The 22,092-nt window shown below is 35.3% G+C and overlaps 1 protein-coding gene across 6 annotated transcripts in view; it reads left to right on the forward strand.

The window, feature by feature from the left end:
- LOC129942747 (uncharacterized) overlaps positions 1–22,092 on the forward strand; it is a 100,493-nt gene that overhangs the window by 31,956 nt on the left and 46,445 nt on the right. Inside the window, exon 1 of one of the 6 annotated variants that reach the window (XM_056051800.1) lies at positions 2,618–3,152. The exons of the other annotated variants lie outside the window; for them this stretch is intronic. Coding sequence (XP_055907775.1) covers positions 3,115–3,152 — 38 coding nt within the window. The 5' untranslated portion in view covers positions 2,618–3,114. Of the gene's footprint in view, positions 1–2,617; positions 3,153–22,092 lie in introns of those variants that run through there. 6 annotated transcript variants of the gene reach the window in all.

The raw sequence follows: 22,092 nt of genomic DNA on the forward strand, positions 1-22,092 counted from the left end.
CCCTGGAAGACTTGTAAGGATTTTCTTGGTTTTTCTCTCTGTTTTTTGGTTCTCAGCGGTCAAACTGCTTTTGCAATCAACTTGAGAGATCTGCTCATTATTCTGGCTATTTCCCTCAAAGATTTTCCCGCACTTCGTAGAACTAAAATGACAGCTTTCTCTTCTAGGGAACAATGCCTACCGCGACCCATGTTTTTCTAAGAATTAATTGTAATATTATTAAAATAATTTAAATTTACTTCCTAAAAGTAAAAGTCTTATAATAGTAAAAATATTAAAAACTAATATTTTTGATCCAGCCTATTCCCAAAAAAGGCGAACCGATTGCACTTACGTTCCTTCTTTGCAATTTCATGGAAACGCTGATTAATTATCAGCTCAAGAAATATCTTGAAGATCGAAAGCTTTTTATTGACCGGCAATACGGCTTTCGTAGGAATAGGTCCACTGGTGATCTCATGGTTCATCTCACCGAACAGTGGAGCAAATCTTTTCATTGTTTTGGAGATAGTAAAATTATTGCACTTGATGTTTTAAAAGCATTTGGCATCAGGCTCTCTTATCGAAAATGCATGCTTTCGGTTTCTATTAACCGCTGCTTTATTGGATTAGAAATTACCTTTCGGTCAAGTCAAGTCAATTTCAAGTCTGAAATCCACAAAATAAATGCTGGTGTGCCTCATGGCTCTGTTCTATCTCCAACACTCTTTCTCATTTTTATTAATGATCTCCAGTCTACAACATCTAATCCAATACATTGTTTCGCTGACGATATTACTCTTAGCTTTTCATATTCGTTTTCAGACTAACATCCCTCTTCTTCGGATGTTGAACTGCAACGACAAAATATGATAAGCTCATTTAATTCCGACCTAAACAGCTTTTTTCAATGGGGATTACAAAACCACGTGGAATTTAAGGCTTCGAAAACCCAATGATGTCTTGTAGCGAGATGGCACTTGCGTCAATGAATGAATGACTGAACATCTCGATATTCTCGGTATATGTGTCACCAACCACCTTTTGTGGAATGATCTGATACGCGATGTCTCCAAAAATGCCGCAAGGTGCTTGGGTTTCCTTAGGCGATGCAAGAAGTATTTCACCACTTCTGATCTGGCTGTTTTCTACACGACTTAAGGCCCAACTATAATAGGCATAAGTAAACATAAGCTTATGTCAAAAACCCAACGAAATTTCACTTAAGTTTGCGAAATTACTGCATAGCCATAATGCAATTTCGCTCACGTATCTACATGTCATATTTTACTTATGCGGCGAGCGACTGGGATCGCTCTCGCTTAAGTGTGCTTAAGTTAACGAAACTGAGAAAAATTTAACGAAACGGAGCCAGACTCCATTATGTTCACTCGTATTGAGATTCTTTGTATTCGCACGTTTACTTATGCGCGCATATGCTAGCTTATGCCTATTATAGTTGGGCCTTAAGTGGTCACACACCTTTAAAACAGAACTGGAAGTTAGTAAAATACCTACTGAAATGAAGGAAAACTTACAAGCATAGTATTGATCCTATAGAATCCTTTCCTGTTGTAGTATACATGTCTAAGATCTTTATTGGGACCAATAATTACAACTGGTAGCTTCCTTGCGCAAGGAATCCTAAGACAGCTGCAAATTTTAGTATGTTTGGGATGGATTGTTGTCTTTTCGTTGGTTTTAACTTGTCGTTGATATCTAAAAATCCATCGGATTTGAAGCATCGCGTAGTTTCCTTCGAATCTTTGCTTGCTCCAAAGTATTTTCTTCTTCAATTTCATTTTCACCGAAAAATAGTTCAATAGTAGACATGCTTTTGGCTTTCGCGATCCGTAAAATATTTTATCAACAAGTAATTTGTGATTGACTGAAAATTTGATAATTAACAAATATTTTGACAACCATAATACCAAGACTGTCAATTTGAATCATTCACAATAGATCTAATTTCTGAAGAGCGTTCACAGTTTATCAAAAATTTTGATTGCTGACAACGATAATACCAATTAATCAATTTCATTGAAAAATGTCAACTATAGCGTATTGATAATTGACAACCGTAATAGGGCTGTCTGTGTCTATTTTAATGTCCATTTCTGTACATAAGTCTTTCTCATCGAAAAAGTCATGAAGTAGTATTTTCACTTCAAGCCTTTTGTTTGAGAAAAAAATTACAATTTAACAATCCAAAAACGAGTAAATTTACTCATAAGTTTTTTGACTATAAATTGAACGGTGACTACGGGACACCCTGTGCATATTACCACGTTTGAATATAATCCATATTTTACCAAAAAAACTGTTTAGTTTATTTTACTAAACACCCTCTGCTGATTATAAGTTAACTAGGCACAGCACCCAAAACCGTAATTTACTCATTTAATTCAAAAATTAAGATACTCGAGCGCGAGCGTATATTTACACAGTTTGACGTTGCGACGACGAGAGAGAAATATAAACAATAAGCATCGTATTCTGTTTTATACACGTCACGTAACGTAATCATGATCTTGTTCTCCTAATGAGACTCTAATCCTACTCCTACATAGCTATTCTGATAAATGATGCATTCTATTGGTGTGCTAGTTCAGTTGGTTTAGGTCATTCGGAAAAGTATTACACTCGTAGTCATCATTCCACTCGGATGATGATGATTCTCGCTCCGAAATGATTTTTATAAGTATATTGTTTAAGTTCTGGCAATAAATTGAATCAATAAAAATCTATATCTACACACCTACCTACCGTAAGGTGTCTTCAATAATTGTGCATAAAAATAACGTATTTCTCTTGCTTTTGCTCTCCGTCGGGATGGGAATAACATTTGATCTTTCATTTGTTATATTTTCTTTTTTGTTTAAATAAATAAAAGTACAAAACGAGAACATATGTTTAATTGTAATATAATTAGTTTTGTGTTGTGAGAGTCTGATCTGAACTTGATGAAATTACTTTCAAATTAGATTTGTTCTAGTTTCGCTCTAGTTGAGCCGTGAAACGGTTGATAGGTGCAGTGCAGTGATGTTTTTGTTTTGTTTTGAAATTTAAAAAATAAGGCACTAAAGTGATAAAACAAAAGTCTTTATATAGGTATCATTTGACAACAAGTAACTTATGGCGCACAAACATACTATTTGCGAAGAAATAAAAAGGTAAGCGTATATTTGCTATTTTAACTATAGAAGAAATCTTCTATTGTTTAATTTACATAAAATTCTCGTTTATCTGTTGTATTAAGTCAATTTTGAAATTTAATAGATGAGATTTTTTAATAAGAAGAGTTGGCGAAGTATTTTGTTTTATTGGAGACTACACTGTCTTGTTTCTTATGTCAAAACTGCTATTATCTTTTAAGAGGATTTCTTATCTTCTATCACAATAAAGATCCTTTTATCTAAGCCGTGTGTGATAATGTTAATTTGTTAATATTTAGAACTAGAATAAATAAGAACAAGAAAAAAAAGACTAATTGACCAACTATCATTATTTAAAACAGATGCATCGTCATATAAATATATTATAACAAAAGACATCACAATAATGCAACTACAGATGATAGCTAATTAAACAACAAACATGAAATACTTGTCTAAATTAGGGGAGGACAAAATTTGTTTTATTATTCACACTGACAGGCTTTTATTTTTTGTAAAAAAAAACTGTCAATTCGACTTTTTTTCTTCAAAATTTTACCGAATTTTAAAAACAATATTTTTTATAAAATAAAATTACTTTGAAGCCAATATCTAAAAATTTTAAAAAGATATTTGAGTCGAAAATCAATTTTTAACAATTTTTTGTTTAGGTTTTCAATTTTTTATAAAAAAAAACTGTATTTGATTTTTCTCAAAATTTTTTGTTCTTAAAATATTCGAGGTGACAAATTTTTTTTTGATTTATACAAAAAATCGCAACGCTCTGAATCCAGATCATATCCCAATAAACTGTGATATTATTCTTAATGGTAAAATTAAAGATGTGCAATACTTAGATTTTAAAAAAGCAAATTAGCTTAGATTTAGAACAACAATGAATCAACGTTTTAGAAATGCAATATCTGATATAGAAAGTATAAGTAGTTCCTTAATCCGTTAGTAACTGAAACCAGCTTAGTTAACGACCTAGCTAGTGGGTCAATTAACTTTATTCACAGTAATGATGAACATTGGCCAGTAGATGTTTTTGTCACAAACGATGATATTAAAGGAATAATACATGGTATGCGGAACAATAAAGCACCAGGAGTAGATACTCTGAAAAATTCCTACTTTAAGGAGCTACCAATAATTGGTGTATCTTTTATATGTTACCGCTTGTCTAAAGATAAAATACTTTCCAGGCAAATGGAAAACTGCGAAAATCATACCCATCCTCAAGGCAGGAAAACCACCAAACATACCTAATAGTTATCGATCAATAAGCCTACTTAATAGTTTTAGTAAAATACTAGACAAAATTATTAAAATTGAACTTCTTGATTTTCTCGAGTCTTCCAATGTTGTGCCAAACCAACAGTTTGGATTCAGGAAAGGTCATAGTACGACACATTAAGTTCTTAGAATTTGCAAACATGTTAAAGACAAAATGAATGCAAAAGAATCAACGGGTCTTGTCTTTTTGGATGTTGAAAAGGCATTATTAAGGATTATTCGGTTGTCCTTTATATTTAATAAAACTAATACAAAGCTTCCTTAGAAACAGGCAATTTCAAGTTAATTTAAATAGAATACACTCTTCCGTTAAAAATATAACAGGGGGGGTACCTCAAGGGGCAGTATTAGATCCATTATTAAATATGGAACTGTGAAATAGCAATGCTTAAAAAACACAGGAAATCACCGCTGAGTAAGTTCAAGTAATTTTCCAAGCTGTTATTGTTTATGCATGCCCAGTATGGGGACCTTGTGCAAAAACACACTTAAAAAAATTACTAGTTTCTCTGAACAAAACATTTTCACCTTTTTATTAAATTCCTTTGGTAAAAAAAACACTCACTCGATTTTTTTGGGAGCCCTTTCTGCATCTTTCTGCGTTATTATCTGCACAACAAAATGTATTCGAAGTCGATATCTCTACTGGTACGAACGTACGTACACACGCACGCGCTGACATCTCTCTAAAAATCTTTAATTTCGATGATAACGACCTTGAAACGTGGAGAAATGTCAAAATTTTTAATTCACAATTAGGACCGATTACAATAACTTCCTATGGGGAGCTAATAACAAGATTTTGTGTAAGATGAAAAAAAAAAGTTTTAAGTCTACGAGTCCAATTCTAAAACAATTCTATTTTCTGAAGACTTTTTTCCCTTCAAATTTGGGAATGAAAATTGTGTATGTTCGAAAAAGATGTCATACAATATTTTTGACATGATATTAATGTATACAAAACGTTCAGTAAAGGAAAATAAGCACTTTTAAATTGACTATTGTGCATAAAGCAAGAATTTTGTTTGACGATTTCTTAGAAAAACATCAAAGCTAAGGGCCTTTAGAAGATTCTTGAGGAAGGATAGCTCAAACCCTTTGGTGTTGTCTCAATGGTTCTAAGTATTTTTAAACTCACAAAGGTATATTTTAAATTTGTTTTCTTCTAGTTTCACTACAAAAACTTAATTCTTAGGTTCCAAGAACATTATAGAGCTAACAAGGCCGTCTTTAATTATTTGCCAGATATCCTATTTTTAGGTCCTTTCATCCAATTAAAAAGATTTTTGCGATTCCACCAATACCCGTGTTTAGTTGAAAATCTATCAATAGTATAGTAGGATTTTACACGAATAACAAGAACAATATCCGCAGTATGAATAACACCGATAAAAGTTAAAGTAAAATCTTACTACGTATGGGTTTTTGACATTAAGACGAGTCTGGATTGGATCTTATGTGATTTCGTTCTCAAATGTTGGTACGATTGATTTTGCATTTGTATCTCGATGGCTGTGTTCGTTAAGTAGTTGTGTATTTGCAATCATGTTTTTTCCATTGGGGAAACAATCAAACTGTTACTGTTGATATTATTTAGTTTTGTTAATGAAAATGTCTTAACTGGGCTTATTTTGCAAGAGAAAACAATAGAAAAGATATTTATGTTTTGCTATGTTTCCACCAAATATTTATCTCAGTTTAGATTAAATACATCTTTTTGGTGTTTCCACCGACAATAAAATGATTAAGTTTGACAGCACTTTCTAAAATGTTTATGGTGTTTCTTTGTATGTTTCTTATGAAGTGCAAGTGCTTGATTCGTGTTAAACAATGAAGAACTGAATAGTTCAGCACCATCACACACGTTTTTCTTCACAAATTTTTACTCGACCCCGATCCCCCATCGGAATCAAGCTCATATTAACTGGATTCAGGTATATAAACAATTGAGGCGAGCTTCAAGCTCGCTTCAACACAACATCTTAATGTAGTAGTCTACGAACAAACCCTCTTCTTGAAGTTTTTTATTTTATGTCAAAGCTGCAATTTGTTTTAACATGAACTTTTTTTTATAGAATATTAATTTCTAGATGTTTTCTTATTTTTTTTTTCTTGGACTGGCCTTACAAAGTCTGGAAATAAGTTTGTCCTCCTTTGCAGTTGTTTTTCTTGCACGTTTTTTTCCTTTTGAGAGTTCTAATGCTGCATGTCTCCGTATAGACTTTAATTGCTCCATATACCATCTTCTTGGAGCAAAGCATCATACATATGTTTATTCTTTTCATTGTTTCTAATTATTTTTCCACCAATGTATACAAAACTATTGCACAAAAGTTACAGTGAACATACAAAAATGTCATTTAAGAAGAAAAAAGTTACCTGCAACTATTAAAAAGTCAATTAATCTTTACATATCCACACTGATTGTGTTTAATTGCTTTACAATTATTGTAATTACACATTGTCAGATTTTTTTCTCAAATATTACAATGGAAATGTATACAACTATAAATATTTTTTTCCCTTCTACCTGCCATAACAATTATGTTTTTAAATTGCATGTTCAAACTATAATTTTACCCCAACTTTTGACTTTTTCTTTGATGGTACATAATTAAAAATAAATATATGTATTGCATAAATATTTTGCCATCACGAAACCATTTTGACAAATAATGACGCCACTTCCGTTAGCGATAATAGCCAAGTTGTCTATACCCAAAGTACTCACGTAATAATTTTTATATCTTATATTTATAGTTTAAGGTTATTCAACTCAAGAAATTATTATTGACATGCAATATGCATAAATTTTATCTTTTAGAAAGCATAAGTATATCAGCCCTTAGGATAACGAAAAAATTGTACATAAGTAAAATATGACCGCGGACATTCTATTTTTTAATTATACAATTTTGTTAAAGTTTTAACCTAGGAATATTAAAGAAATAGAAATATTTTGATATATTTTATTATAGTTTCGCCTTCAATAAATCGATGCTCAAATTTAGAACACAATTTCTGTTTTATTTTTAAACCAACCAAAGCAAATTCCGTGACACACTTATGGAATTTAAAAAAAATAGAAGAATTTTTGACGTTTTAGTTGACTATATCTTCCATCTGAAACATTTTGGCGCTTTAAACATCGACAGCACATTGACAATCGAAACGAATTTTATGTCACTTAAAATGCTTAAACAGCATTTGAATATTTGTATCATTTTATTGAGGTCATTGAAAAAAGTTTTGTTAAGCCTTGCAATGTGCGTTTTGTTTTTCTTTTATATTTTTTTCTTATATTAATTACAAAACAATTTTAATTGAATATTAGGTCTGCAAAAATTAAATTGAAGGTACAACGTTACAGGAGCGGACTAACATACTTTTTAAATACCTTACAAATTAATTGTAATGTTTTGTAAGGATATAAGTTTCGTTTTACCATGGCCAATAAACTTTTGAAACATTTTTTGACTTTTTTCTTTCAACTACAGTTCACACTGCCTTACCATTGGAAACACGAAAAAGTCATCTATCCTTCATATTTTTTTTTATTAATAAGATTGATTTAGTTCTTTTAAAGTAATTTTGATTACATATTTAACATTAGTTATTTAGCGTACAATCCTTTTAAGGTATGGCCTTGGCCGTCACCTCAGATGGCAAGTAAAATAAACAATTTATAATAATAGGTTTTTTTTAAGAAATAATTTTTGTTTTTAAATAAAAATTTAGTACATGGATTGGGTATTTTTTGTTTTTGGTACACTTTTTTTAAAATTCTTCTGCTATTATTGTGGTTCTGTAGCTAGCAGCTTCCTTACAGAATGCAGCAAGGGGCTTCCACCCTTTACATCCATTTAAAATATTTGTTGTTCTCTCTAATGTTATTTTCGAGCTGTCGAAAAAAACCCTTCTAATCTCCCTGTGAACCGGGCATATTGCTATAAAATGAATCCTCCCGTGATCTAAGGTTACATAAAGTGCAAAATAAAGGATGATCATCGCTGTGAGGTTTGAAATTCAAGTTAAGTAGTTCTCCTCTTGCTTTAAAAATGGTTGATATGTTGAAGGTACTACTTTCATCCCGAAAATAATTGGACTCATTTAAGTTGTAATTAAGTGTGCAGTAGTATCGTCTTTAAAGAGATGACTGCGCTTGGTCTTTAAACTCCTCTCTCAGCTTCTTATCCAGTCTCCTTATGAAAACATACTAAATCTCTCTCCAAGCATCCATATTAGCAAACGTAACATTTAGATCCAGGTTGTATCTTCTTGCCAAAAGTTGCCACTTTTTGTAAAACAAAGATTTGGAAGAGATAGCATTCGTTACAACAAGCTTAGTCAGACGGTTGGATGGCTGCGACATTGCCTTCATCGCAGTAAATAATGGCGACAATCCCGTTTCTAATAAAAGCATATAGTTTCGACAGTTCGAAGGGAGTTTGAACAATCTCTTGAGAAAAAATTCTAATAAAGGTAATTTTTCAACTTCTTCACTTTGTTCTTACCCCAAACCTGAGCAGCGTATAACATGACTGAATTAGAAGTCGCATCAAATAGTTTATACTTTGCACTTAATCTGAGTGTGCTCGAATTAATGCAGGATTTCCATGTAGAGTTCAGTGCTATTTTAGCTAGCTGAAGCTTGTTGGAAAGATGACTTTTCAGAGATAAATTTGATGATATTTTCATGCAAAGATAATTGTGCTCCTTGACGATTTCGATATCTTCACCAGCAAATTTCCACTTTTCATTTTGTGCATACCGCCTTTCAAAATATCATTATTTGTGACTTACTCAAATTCACCGTCAGATTCCATTTTGCGCAGGATTCTTCAATGTCCAAAATCATGCGACTTAGTCCTTGAGTCGTGTCCGATAAGAGAACAATATCATCAGCATACATGAGCACTTTAATTCTCCGATAAGAGAACAATATCATCAGCATACATGAGCACTTTAATTCTCCTTCCAGCCCACAAACTTCCACCGCAAAGCACATCATTCAGGTCGTCAAGAAATAGAATGAACAAAAGAGTACTTAGAACACACCCCTGTTTTACTCCCATGTTGGTTGGAAACCATTCCGAAAGTATCCTTCCATTACAGCTGATTGTGTATTCGCGTGCAAGAGTTTTAGAATCTATGTGGACATTTCCATCAATGACAATTTGTAAAATAGTGACCTTCTATCGATATAATCAAAAGCTGCTTTAAAATCGACGTACAAAGCATACAGTTTCTTATGTTGGCCCTGGAACGATTGCGCAATATTTATAAGAGTGAAAATCTGTTCGATTGTTGAATGATTTTGCCTAGATCCAGCCTGAAAATCACTAAGCAGGTTCTCCTTTTCAGCCCATGTTGTAAGTCTTGGGAAAAGAAGAGATGGACAAATCTTTAATGAACAGTTAAAGAGGGAAATTCTTGGCTAAATGTATGTCACCTTTTTTATGTAATGGAAAAAATTCTTGTGGTAAATTACTGAAGTTCAATATGTGATTTAAAAAGTAAGTCAGCATAATTAAAGCCTCTTCTTTAGGACTCTTGTAGCACTCAAAAGGTATTCTGTTTTCCCCTGGGGATTTGTTCAACTTTGTTTTTGCGATGGCCTTTTTGACTTCCTCCAGACATATGCTTCTATCTAAATAATCATTTTCTACTAGAGGTCTGGCATATTGTACTATTGGGCTGTTGTTTTTGGATTGAGAAGTTTGAAGAAATGCTCCTTAAGTATATTAGGGTGTAAGTTAACACCAATTGTGAAGGATCGGCCAGATATACATCTTATAGCTTTCCAAAACTGTTTTGCATTGGTTGTGCTTGACGCTTCCTGCACTAGTTGAGCAAAATGATTTTTCTTCGAGTTCGTACAAATTAGTTTAAGATTCTTGTTAGCTTCTAAGTACATTTTCTTAAATAAATCTGTATGGAATTTACGGTATAAATTAAGCTGCCGGAATGCCTTCTCTATCGCCCAACCATTTATTTTTGGATATGCAATGCCGTCTTTGAATATTTTTTGGCGCACTTTTGGTAATCATTTCATCAAGGAAATCTAATCGAATGGGTTCTTCGCGTTCTAGGTGCACTTGAGTTCCAAGGATAAGTTCTGCTGAAAAACTTCAATATGATGCTCTCTCAGTATTAGTTTTGGTAGTAGATCCAGCTCTGTTCCACTTGGCACAGAGAGCGCCGCATTCAATTGAAGTACCACTTCGATTGGCATGTTCCGAAAAGTTTGGACTACCAACCTTTAAATCTTCAAATATTTTCACACAATCGGTTGCTACGCAGCTCACTGAAGAAAGCTTATTTTTGGTGACTGACTTGATTTTCTCACAATATTTAACTCAAAAGAACGTCATACCAAACTACTAAGCAAACAATAAAGCTGCAGTCTTTTATTTGTTCTGCTAGAGTGGTTGCTTCGTGTGAACTCACAGCACCGTTTTTTTAATTCTCTGCTAACGAAACCAAAGCATTGTGTATTTCTAGCAGTTGATAGCAGACCGCTTTTACGCTCTCTACTCGACCCTTTCAGCGCGTTTACACTTAAATTGTTGAGTGTATGCGTTTTTAGGTGATCAGTAAGAATTTTCCACCTGATAACAGATTCTGCAAACAAATAGAATAATTTTGTATAATTCCAAACAGGGAGACGGATTTTATGGACGATTTTGCGGCATCACACAATACCAAATTATAGCTAAGGCACACGCAATGTACGAAGAAAGCTAATGGATTTATGTCCAGTATTTTCTTCAGGACGCTTTTGTTTTTGCCTTTCATATTGGCACCATTATCATAACACTGTCCCCTGCAGTCAGTCAAGCTAAGACCATGATCGTTCAAGCTTTTTAATATTTCATCCGTGAGACGAAGACCCCTTGTATCAATAATATTTATGAATAAAATAAAATATTTTTCGATTATATCGACACATCTTTACTTCCTTAAAATGTGAAATTATAGTGGATACTACTTTTGATGCCATCAGCTCAGCTTATTTTATCCATTCTTTCCGCAATAGTGATTACACAGTTCGTTTTTCAACGCTAGTTTTACATGTTTTTCCATTACGGGATCAAACTTTGCCAACAATTGCATAGGGCCCAAGAATTTCCCATTGTTTCTTGTAAATAACTTGCCTGAACGCAATGTTATTCTCCGCCAAGTACAAAATTATGTGTATCAATCTTTTCAGGCGTTTTTCCACCTTAATCTCTCATTTGAAATACTCTTTTGCTTCTGCTTGTCAATTGTTATACAGGGCTTCAACATTCTGCTTAATTCAGCTCATTATACTTATATATGACTTAGTATGTTCTGAACTATTTTCATGCATTTTTAAGGCGTAACTAAGATTTTTCCAATTTTGGAATCCTTCAGAGCACGTCTCTTCTTTTGAGGATTTTAAGTCAAAAAATCAACAACAAAAGCAAAATACTAATAATTGGTTACTTTTATGCTATAATTATGCTTCCGGACAAGACGGCGCGCCCCTGCGGCGGTGGCGCCCCTGCATCGCGGCTACATTTTTACTTTACTACGGAAGGCTTCTCTCAAAACAACACTCCTATTAAATGAATGTCAATCTTGACACATAGGTTGACCAGTACAGAACAAAAAACAAACAAACAGAACTTTCTGATTAAACTGCGTCTATAAATGACAAATATGAAGTTCTATCATTTAGGGTTGTCAACACTTTACTGCATTATTAAAAGCAAATTTAAATTTTGGGACTCCATTTATTACGTTATGTAATCAAAATGGCCAAATATTATTATGTTACGCTCGTTTTGGATACTTGACAATACATAATGTACAATGTTTACTTTTATTTGTACTTCTTTTTTTTTAATCTAAGAAATGCTTAAAACGTGATTGAATTAAAGTTGGGTAATGTTTTATTTTTTTTTTCCATCTTGTCTTGGATAGAATTTGTATTATTATGTAGCATATATAATGTCTTTGAAATTAATTCAATTTGTGTTGTGTTCAAAAAACGATATATCTACATTTGTACATGTATGCTTAGAATACATAATTTACTTATCGATGTTCTAAAATAAATAAATACAAAAATTCACACATTCGTGTCTACCTTTCTCATGAAGATCAAAATGTTTTCAATTTCAAGAAGCAATTTTACTTTCAGGTTCTTTAAATTTTTTTACATGACACGCATACAAAATAATTGTGGTCGAAAAAATACTAAGTAAAGGAATTGAATCATTTTAAAACTTAACAATATTCCTGTTAGGAAGCCTTTGCCTAGAACACTATGATATTTAATATTAGAGGAGGAATACAAAAAAGGTGAAAGATGAAATCGCTGCGCTAGTGGTGAATTTGTTTTGGGATTGGATGGACAGAAACGACACCTACAGGGCCGTCAAGGAACTCATTCTATTCTATCCTTTTCTAGTTAATGATTATGATGCATCTGCAATCTAATGTTCGAGAATAATAAACAGTCTTGTATTACCATTTATTATCCATCAAACAAATTACACCATTAGTTGTCAATACATAGAATAATTTATATGGGAAGTCATTTGTCTCTAAGCAACAAAATTATGAAACTGAAAGCATTCAACAGGACAACGGAGCTGCCAATATCCTTCAATTTATGAATCACATGGTCTTTACAATAGACCTGTGTTTTTCCTCTGACTTACATTTAGTTTTTTTTTTTTTTTTTTTTTTTTTGTATTCACAAGCACTCAAGGGGTTATTAGTACCCTTTATATGTTTATATTTAAACACAGTGCGAGCGTTAGGAAAATAGGGAAGGATTTAACAGGAGATACCGGTGCACATTGGTCTTAAAGTTCTGAACATCAAAATGGGAGGGAAAAACAGAGTTGGCCAAAGTATTCCACATTCTCGATGTGCGATTTAAGAAAGAATCTCTGTACTTAACAGTACGCCCGAAATTGAGCTCAAGGGTAAACTGATGAGCATTCCTAGAAGTGCGAGTATTACGGCTGAATTGTTTAAGGGGTGGAATGCAACTCGCTAATTCGACAGAACATTGTTTGTAAAAATATCTATAAAATAACGAAAGGCATGAAACATTGCGACGGTGTTCTAGCGATGTAAATGTTTCGATTATAGTTCTGTCGCCTATCATTTTTAAAGCCCTTTTTTGAATTCTATCCAAGAGATTTAAATTTGTTTTGGGGGCACCTGCCCAGATATGCGAATTATATTCAAGCTTTGGACGGATAAAAGCTTTGTAGATTATAGCCAGATCAGAAGGGGTGAAAAATTTCTTGCATCTTCGGAGAAATCCTAAGCATCTGGCAGCATTTTTGGCGATATCGAATATGTGATCATTCCATAAGAGGTGATCTGTGATATTCATACCAAGTACTGAAAGTTGATTAGTTTCCTGGATGCAAGTGCCGCTCATGAATAGCGGCATCGGGGGTGGGTTACGCTTTAACGACAGGAGACAGCATTGAGTTTTGGAAGCATTAAATTCTACACGGTTTTTGATTCCCCATTGGACAATGCTGTCAAGATCTGAATTTAATGAGCTTATCATACGCTGCCGTTGAAATTCCACATTCGAAGGACAAGGATGTGAATCTAGAAACGAATATGAAAAGCTGAGGGTACTGTCGTCGGCGAAACAGTTTAATGGATTAGAAGTGACAGACAAGAGATCGTTTATGAATATAAGGAAGAGAGTCGGAGACAAAACGGAGCCCTGGGGTACACCAGCATTTATTTTATGAATTTCAGACATGAAACCATCCAATACAACTTGTATTGAACGATTAGAAAGGTAATTTCTAATCCAACGAAGAAGAGATTCATCAATACCAAAAGCACGCATTTTCGATAAGAGAGCTTGGTGCCAAACTCTATCAAATGCTTTTGAAATATCAAGTGCAATAATCTTACTTTCTCCAAAACGATGTAAAGATTTGTTCCACTGTTCGGTGAGATGAACCATGAGATCACCAGTGGACGAAAGCCACTACGAAAGCCATACTGTCGGTCATTAAGAAGCTTCCGTTCTTCAAGATATTTCTTAAGCTGAAAATTAATCAGCGTTTCCATGACCTTGGAAAGAAGGGACGTAAGTGCAATTGGACGATAGTTTGAGGGAGAGGAGGATTCGCCTTTTTTAGGGACAGGCTGGACAAATGCAGTTTTCCATCCACTCGGGAAGAGACCTGTAGAATAGGACAGATGGAAAAGCTTACCCAGTGGTTTTGCCAGCGTTGAAGAACACCTCTTCAGAACAATAGGGGGAATACTATCCGGGCCAGCGGATTTGTGTATGTCAAGGTCTTTCAGTACTCTTTCGACTGCACGAGTGCGAAAGAAGATTCGTCCCATAGAATCATTTACGCTCTCAAGAACAGGAGGACTCATGACACTATCCGGTAGCGTCGAATTAACAGCAAAATGTGCTGCAAGCACATTGGCTTTATCAATCGAGCTTACATAGGGAGTGTCATTGTGGACGAGCGTTGGAACCGAGGATGACGTGGTGTTTCGTACGTTTTTTACAAATGACCAGAAATTTTTACTACCTTTGGGACATTGTAGTATTTTTTGCCTTAATTTCTGATCATGCAAAAATTTAGTTCGTCGAATATGTCCATTACAGGTCTTTCTAGCTTGTTTAAACTTATTCCGGTTTTCCTCGGTCGGGTTGGCTTTGTAACAACGGAAACTTACATCTCTGATCCTAATAACCTCTTTACAGCACGAATCAAACCATGAGTTCTCTTTGGGTTTGATAGATTTTACCCTGTTCGGGATAAAATTTCTCATTCCACAAAGAATTAAATTTGTAACCATATCAGCGCTAGAATCCACGTTACTATCGAGGAAGCATAGTGACCAGTTAAAGTTCCTGAAGAATTCATTGAGACCGTCCCAGTTGGCTTTCTCATATTGCCAAACTGTTCTCATAGGAGTTTTTTCTTTAACTGGGTTTTTTCGACATGAGAATTTTGCAGATATGATACAATGGTCTGATGTGCCTAGAGGCGGTAATACACTAACTGTGTATTTATTAGGGTCAGAGGTAAGAAACAAGTCTAGGGTGTTGGCGGATTGACCTGCAACGTCAGGGATTCGAGTTGGCTCATCGACAAGCTGGGTTAATTGATTTAACTCAGCAAAGATCTCAACATACCTTCCTTCCGGTGTTGACTGACCAGAATAACGAAGCCAAGAAGAATTGTGTACATTGAAATCGCCCGCAATGACAATTTCAGTGTGAGGATAATGGGCAACAATTCTTTGAATGGAGTCAGACAGAGCATCAAATTCGTTAAAAGTTGAATTTCTGTCCAGATTTGGACTTCGATATAAAAAACAAGTGTGGATGATGTGTTTATTTACAGTGAATTTTAACCACATGAAGTTAAAGTATGTGTTAGTGCACAAACCATATTGTGGCTGGAGTTGGTATGCAACATCATTTCTTATATATACGGCTAGTCCATGATGAGGAAAAAATAATGGCACTAAGTTATACCCATTTAGATTGAATTCCGAATGATCGGAATCTTCACCTATTTGAGTTTCACTCAATGCCAAAACAGCTGGCCTGTTTGATGCAATGTGGACATATGTGGCATAGGAATTCTTTCTTAAACCACGAATGTTACTAAAGTCCACCCTGAATTCACTCAACATTTTAATGTATAAAAACTTGTAAAACAACAAATTCGGACAATTACCTATAGTAAATGTAATATCTTAAATCATGGGTGTATCCATAAACGCAGAAAATTTGCGCTAGTACAATCGCATTTCTTTTCTGATGCATTTGTGAAGGCACTCAGAATGTCTGCAGTAAAAAAAAAGTTCTGACTTAGTCCGATTTGTATGTAAACAGAGTTCATAAACTTCAGAGAAAAATGGCTGCCAAAATAATTTTGTTAAGCTTGATTTTTGATTTGCTTACCGATAAAGAAAAGAAAATTATAACGAAACAATTTCTAAGCTTAAAAAATTATTTCTATTTCTGCAGCCAAACAAATAGACTGACGCTGACAACAGTCTGACGTTTATGAACGGTAGATACTGCAGTTCAACTAGGTTAGTTCGATCGAAAATCTGACTTTATGAATGCAGATAACGCTGTTCTTAGGCTGACGTTTATGAATACACCCGATGTTCCACACTACACAATTTTGGTAGTTTTGAGCAGAAGAAAGCGTTGCAAGCCTACCCAAACAATTTGTTTGGGTAGGTTAGGTTGTTAGACCAAACGAAACATTAGGCTTACTCCTAAGCGCTATGAAACCAATTAGAGTTCCTTTTGAAACACAAAAGAGGCCATTTAGATCATTATAAAAGAATTCTTCTAGTTGGGTCCTATAATACTCGACGTCAACTTCTTGGCATTCAGACCTTAGGTTAGGTTAGTTTGAGGGGCTGACAGTTGATGTCTTTACCGTCACACTTAGAGCAATACAGATCAATTGTGATACTCGTGAGTATTGCTACTCAAGTTTATAAGAATAAACTATGTCAAGCCATTTAGAGGCTTCGACGAAGTTCAGAATGTTAGTACCAGGCGTACTAGAGAGTTCTTGTAAATCCCCGAAGATATAGCACCTCCTCGTCACCGCATCCTCTACATAGATCATCTGAACTGATTATCATCTTTTTCATATGAAGACCTAACAGATTATGTCCGGTGATTATGCTTACAAGAGATCGAAGTGATCCCTTGTGTAGCTGTATAATTCCTTTCATCGGCCTTGATTGTTATTCTTTTTGAGATTTCCTGTTTTAAAAAAACAGGTAGGGGTGCTAACTAGCTGAGCTTGGCTTACGTCAAGCATTGACCCTAATCTTGCTAATTCATCGGCTTTCTCGTTGCCTAGTATATCGCTGTGGCCTCGGACCCAACAAAGTCTAATGTTGTGCCAAGAACCTTAAGCTCTTCGCGGCAGCATGAAACAAGCTTTAATTTTACCTCACTTGCAGTAATCGCTTTTATTGCCGCTTGGCTTTCAATTTAAAAAGGTGATATCAGCTCGTGGTATCGCCATCATTGATACCCTTTTAGGAGCTGTTGTCACTGCCAGGACCTCCACTTGGAAGACGCTACTGTAGTTTGGAAGCCTAAGCGAGGCGGTTCACTTGAGAGATTTAGAATAGAAGCCTGCCCCTAAACCAGTGTCAATTTTAGAGCCATCAGTATAGATAGCTCACTGAAGCATGGTATATTATCTATCTATTCCTCTCTGCTTGGGATGGCAGCCTGGAATGGTTTATGAAAATCAAGTTCGACTATTTTATAGTCTGTTGTAGTACTATGACCCATAACTTTATAAAGTATCTGGGCATGTCCTATGGAACTATTAATCCAGACTTTAGTTTGACTAAGTCTCAGGGCACTTTTTGCCGCAGATTCTTGAACAAGGAGGTCTAGGGGAATAAGATTAAGTATAACTTCCAGTCCCGCAGTTGGAGTGGATCTCATTGCTCCCGTAATGCCAGTGCACGCAAGTCTTTTTTGTCAAAGTTTTCAGGTTCGTGCTCTTTTCTAAAATTTTCCACCATACCAATTTACCATAGGTTAGTATTGGTCTAATTATTGCCGAATACATTCATCTGATAATTTTAAGGTTTGGTCCCCAGGTTTTCCCCAAAATTCTATTGCAGAAGTAAAAGGAAATCGATGCCTTTTTGAATCTATCTTTGGTGTGCAGGCCTCAGTTTAGTTTTTTATCTAAGATCACACCGAGATACTCTGCGTGATCAGAGATTTTACGAGAGTAGTCTTCAATTGAAGGTATTTTGTAATCAGGTATTTTGCGCTTGTTAGTAAATAGCACTAGTTCTGTTTTAGCTGGATTGACTGTCAGCCCACAGTTCCTAGTCCATTTGCTTACCAACGAGAGGGCGTATTTGGTTTGTTCACTGATAGTGGGTAGGAACTTGCCAGTTGCTAGTAATGCAAGATCATCAGCGTTGGCTATTATCCATACTCCACTTGTTTTCAGTTTAGAGAGTATGCCGTTCATGACAAGAACCCAAAGTAGCGGTGAGAGAACTCCAACCTAAGGGATGTCCCTGGATGTGGTTACTCTCACTATTTCTTCCGCCAGCTGAGAGTTAATTTGTCTCTTTCTGAGCATACACATTATCCACTGTGTTATTGCCTTTTCGATTTTGTGGTCGTCCAAAGCTTGCGTCACTGTTTCGTTCTTCACGTTTTTGCCACTGAATCAGGGCCCAGGGGAGGCACATAGCCCACCATCTCCTTCTCCTTCATCAGGTTCTTAGTCCCTATATTTTTGTTTTTATTCGTTGCTGTCAGTGTCTTAAGGTTGCGTGTAGCGTTTTCGAGCACTATCTTATCCCTTGCCGTTAAGGAGTTCGAATCTTTGTTGGATAGGCATCGAATTGTCCGTTCGGTGTTTCGTATTCTCCTCTGAAGTATTCTGTCTTCAGTGCGAGTTTTGGTAGTCTTTTTCTCGATCACCGTTTTTGTCGTCCTACTACTTACTGTAGTAACGTCCATGACACTGCTGCTTGACGAAGGTGAAGGGGTTATGCTAGAGCTGCATTCGAAGTTTGCAACAGCCGGCGCGGCGTCTGTTCCCTAATCGGGGGTGCAACTGAAGGTGTCGTTCCTTTCTTGGATTGAATTATATCAATCCGCGGATTGGGTGGTCCCATCAGCGCACCCACGCCAGTGTTTCCTTTGGAGTCCGCCTCCCCTGATGTTTGGGCACATGGCCCCCCATCATAAGAGGCTCCTTCTTTAGTAAAGCTCGAGCGTTGAAAAGTCGTATCTGCTCGTTTGCTGTCAATTACCCCCATTTTCTTTTCCCAAGTCGTTCGATTGTCTTTTTACAGTTGGAGATTCTACTCCGAGAGGGTAGAGCCAGCAACTGAACATGTGTCGTCGTCGGTCTCTTGTGTTCCGATGCTAGCTCCATCCTCCACACCGAGGATGGAAAAAGGAGTGAGAAGAAAGTCTCTTCCTCCTGTGTAATGGTCGTTGCTGTGTTCCCTGTAGTTTTGTCCATATGTGCGTTCTTGTTTGTCACTGGCGACTTCTCCCTTCCTACTGTTGGAGAGGCAAAGCCCGTGCCGGCAGCCGTGACTTCTGCCGACGTTTCAGCGTATGTGCCCGCTGGTTTTTATTCTTTTGTTGTGTCCATTGTTTTTCGTTTTTAGCTTTTTAGTTTGCCTAAAAATATCTCAGCTGTTCTGCTGAGGACTTAAGAAATAAAAATCTAGAGCTGGTCAGCTAAAAATTTAAGCGTAAGCCTCCCCACCACTACAAGGTGGAAACCCTAGAGCATGTATTCAGAACTTAGAAAACCTCTGGAAAATATTTTGCATAATGTTTATTAAAGATATTTTATCCTATCATATTAAGTATCTATTATAAATTTGCGTTCTCCAACTCGAGTGCTTAGAAATCGTTATTTATTCCATGATGTACTTCATAGAGCCAATATCTCGCTGTGTCAAAATACCTGATTTTATTGATTTTTATTTTCATTTGAGTAGCGATACATTAATTAATTTACTAAAATTTTTGTTAAGATAAATTTTGTATATCGCTAGTCTATATAAGAGTTACAATAGTCTCTTATTGATAATGATGAAAATAAAATAAAATAAAATAAAATAAAATAAAAAACAGGCATCCGAACATGTCTAAGCACTGACAGTTTGTAAAAATGACAAAGCAAACACACTTAAACGGACCTTGTCAAACCTATTCATATAGAGTAAAATTCTCCATTATCCAGCTCTTCGAAGCTAGCGTACACTGGTGAGTTATTGAACATTACAATGGAGGGAAATAAAAAGCTCAGCATGGTTGTTCACATTCGTGAAGTACGTTTAAAGAACGATTCTCTATTCTTCAAAAAGTGCATACAGATTTGGGTTCAAGGCCAAACTGAAATGCATTTCCTCAAACGCGAATATTACGGTTAAATTGTTTAAGAGACAAATTGTTATTACAAAATAACAATCCATTAAAATAACTGCTAAACCAAATGATAATGATTTTTCTATCAGCATGGCTGTTGGAAAGAATTCAATCGGAATATGCTTTTGCCTAGAAATCTTTTGCTCGGGACTTAAAACATCTCACAAGGCAGAGATTTTCAAATATTTCGATATCTCCGTCTTCAACTGAAATCAACACTTTCAAGTTAATTTGAAAAGACATTTCGTCTAGGATAAAGACAGATGTCAAATTGCTAAAAGTTGAAGGAATCATTCCGTGATTTCAACTTTAGCAAAATGTTAAGAGAAAGTGAGATGTTAAAATCATTTTTTAAGCTTAATAAAAGCCAATGGGCGGTGTGAATAAAAACGAGTAGGACAAGTAAATACTTGAACATATCAAAATTACAAGTAAACGCCAAAATTGAAGTGAATAAAACAAGTATTTACTCTTACTCGCGAGTAAATACTTGAGAGGCTAGTAAAACCCGGAAAAATGCCAATTTTGGTGTGAATAAACGCAAGTAAATACTTCTGTAGCAAGTAAATATTCGTCTACTCGCAAGTCAACCCGACCCCAGACTTGCAGTCGTACTTGTACACGAAAGATGGCTGCATTTATGAACCTGCGTGGTGTGAAACGTTATAAAGACCGGCGTGATATAAGTCCCGATCTATCTAAGGGACTATTACGGTTTGAGAGCGAAAACGTAGATTTTCTCACTTCGCACTTTCTTGATGAAAACACTGATGCAAGGGGTGGAGGATTAACTGCACGGAAAAAGATGGAAATTTTTCTGAGATACGTTAGTGATCCAGGATTCCAAAGTGGTGTTGCCAACGACATGGGGGTTGAAAGAAGTACCGTCAGCAGAACATTTTCAAGTTTATTGGATAAAATAGTGTCGAAGTCTGAAGATTGGATTAAATTTCCACGCACTATTGAAGATATGGATCAGGCCAAGGCAGATTGGGCTTCAAAATTTCGCATTCCGACTGTCATTGGTGCTATAGATTGCACTCACGTGCAACTGACTTGTGAGTAATGACGGGGAGTCAAGGTCAGTTTAGGCGAAAACAGAACGTTAGGCGAAAACAGAACAAGTCACAACAGTAAATGATGCGTAGTCTGTGTGGCGCTACAAGTATTTACTTGCCTTTTTTGTGAATTCAGTTGTCTCGCGAGTAAATACTTGCTAGTAAACCCTCGGGTTGACGAGTATACGGTCACAAGTAAACTCGACGCTTTATTCACATCGGTTTACTTGGAGTTTAAATACTCGTTACACTTTACTTGTAAGTAAATACTCGTCATACTCGTTTTTATTCACACCGCCCAATAGCTTTAAACACTGTCTTAACCTTTATTTAGTCGACATTTTATTTGATTGAAAACTGGCACCAAATAATTGTTCGGGAAGTGTCTTTACAATTGTTAATGCTAATTTTATTTTATATAAGTTCACGCATCTCTCCTTTTTGCGAATAACATGCGATATCTTTAATTTACATTTTAAAAATGTTTTTAATTAGACTTTTTTTTATATTTTATTAATTTAAATTTTTCCCCTGTGGAAACTGTCTGGTTCTACTCATGGTACTTCACACGCTATGCATAATTGCCTACCGGCAAAGTATAATTAAATTGTCTTTATATGAAGGTACATAATTCAGACAGGTAAAA

Source organism: Eupeodes corollae, chromosome 1, assembly GCF_945859685.1.
Source record: "Eupeodes corollae chromosome 1, idEupCoro1.1, whole genome shotgun sequence".
In the NCBI taxonomy this organism is placed as follows: Eukaryota; Metazoa; Arthropoda; class Insecta; order Diptera; family Syrphidae; genus Eupeodes; species Eupeodes corollae.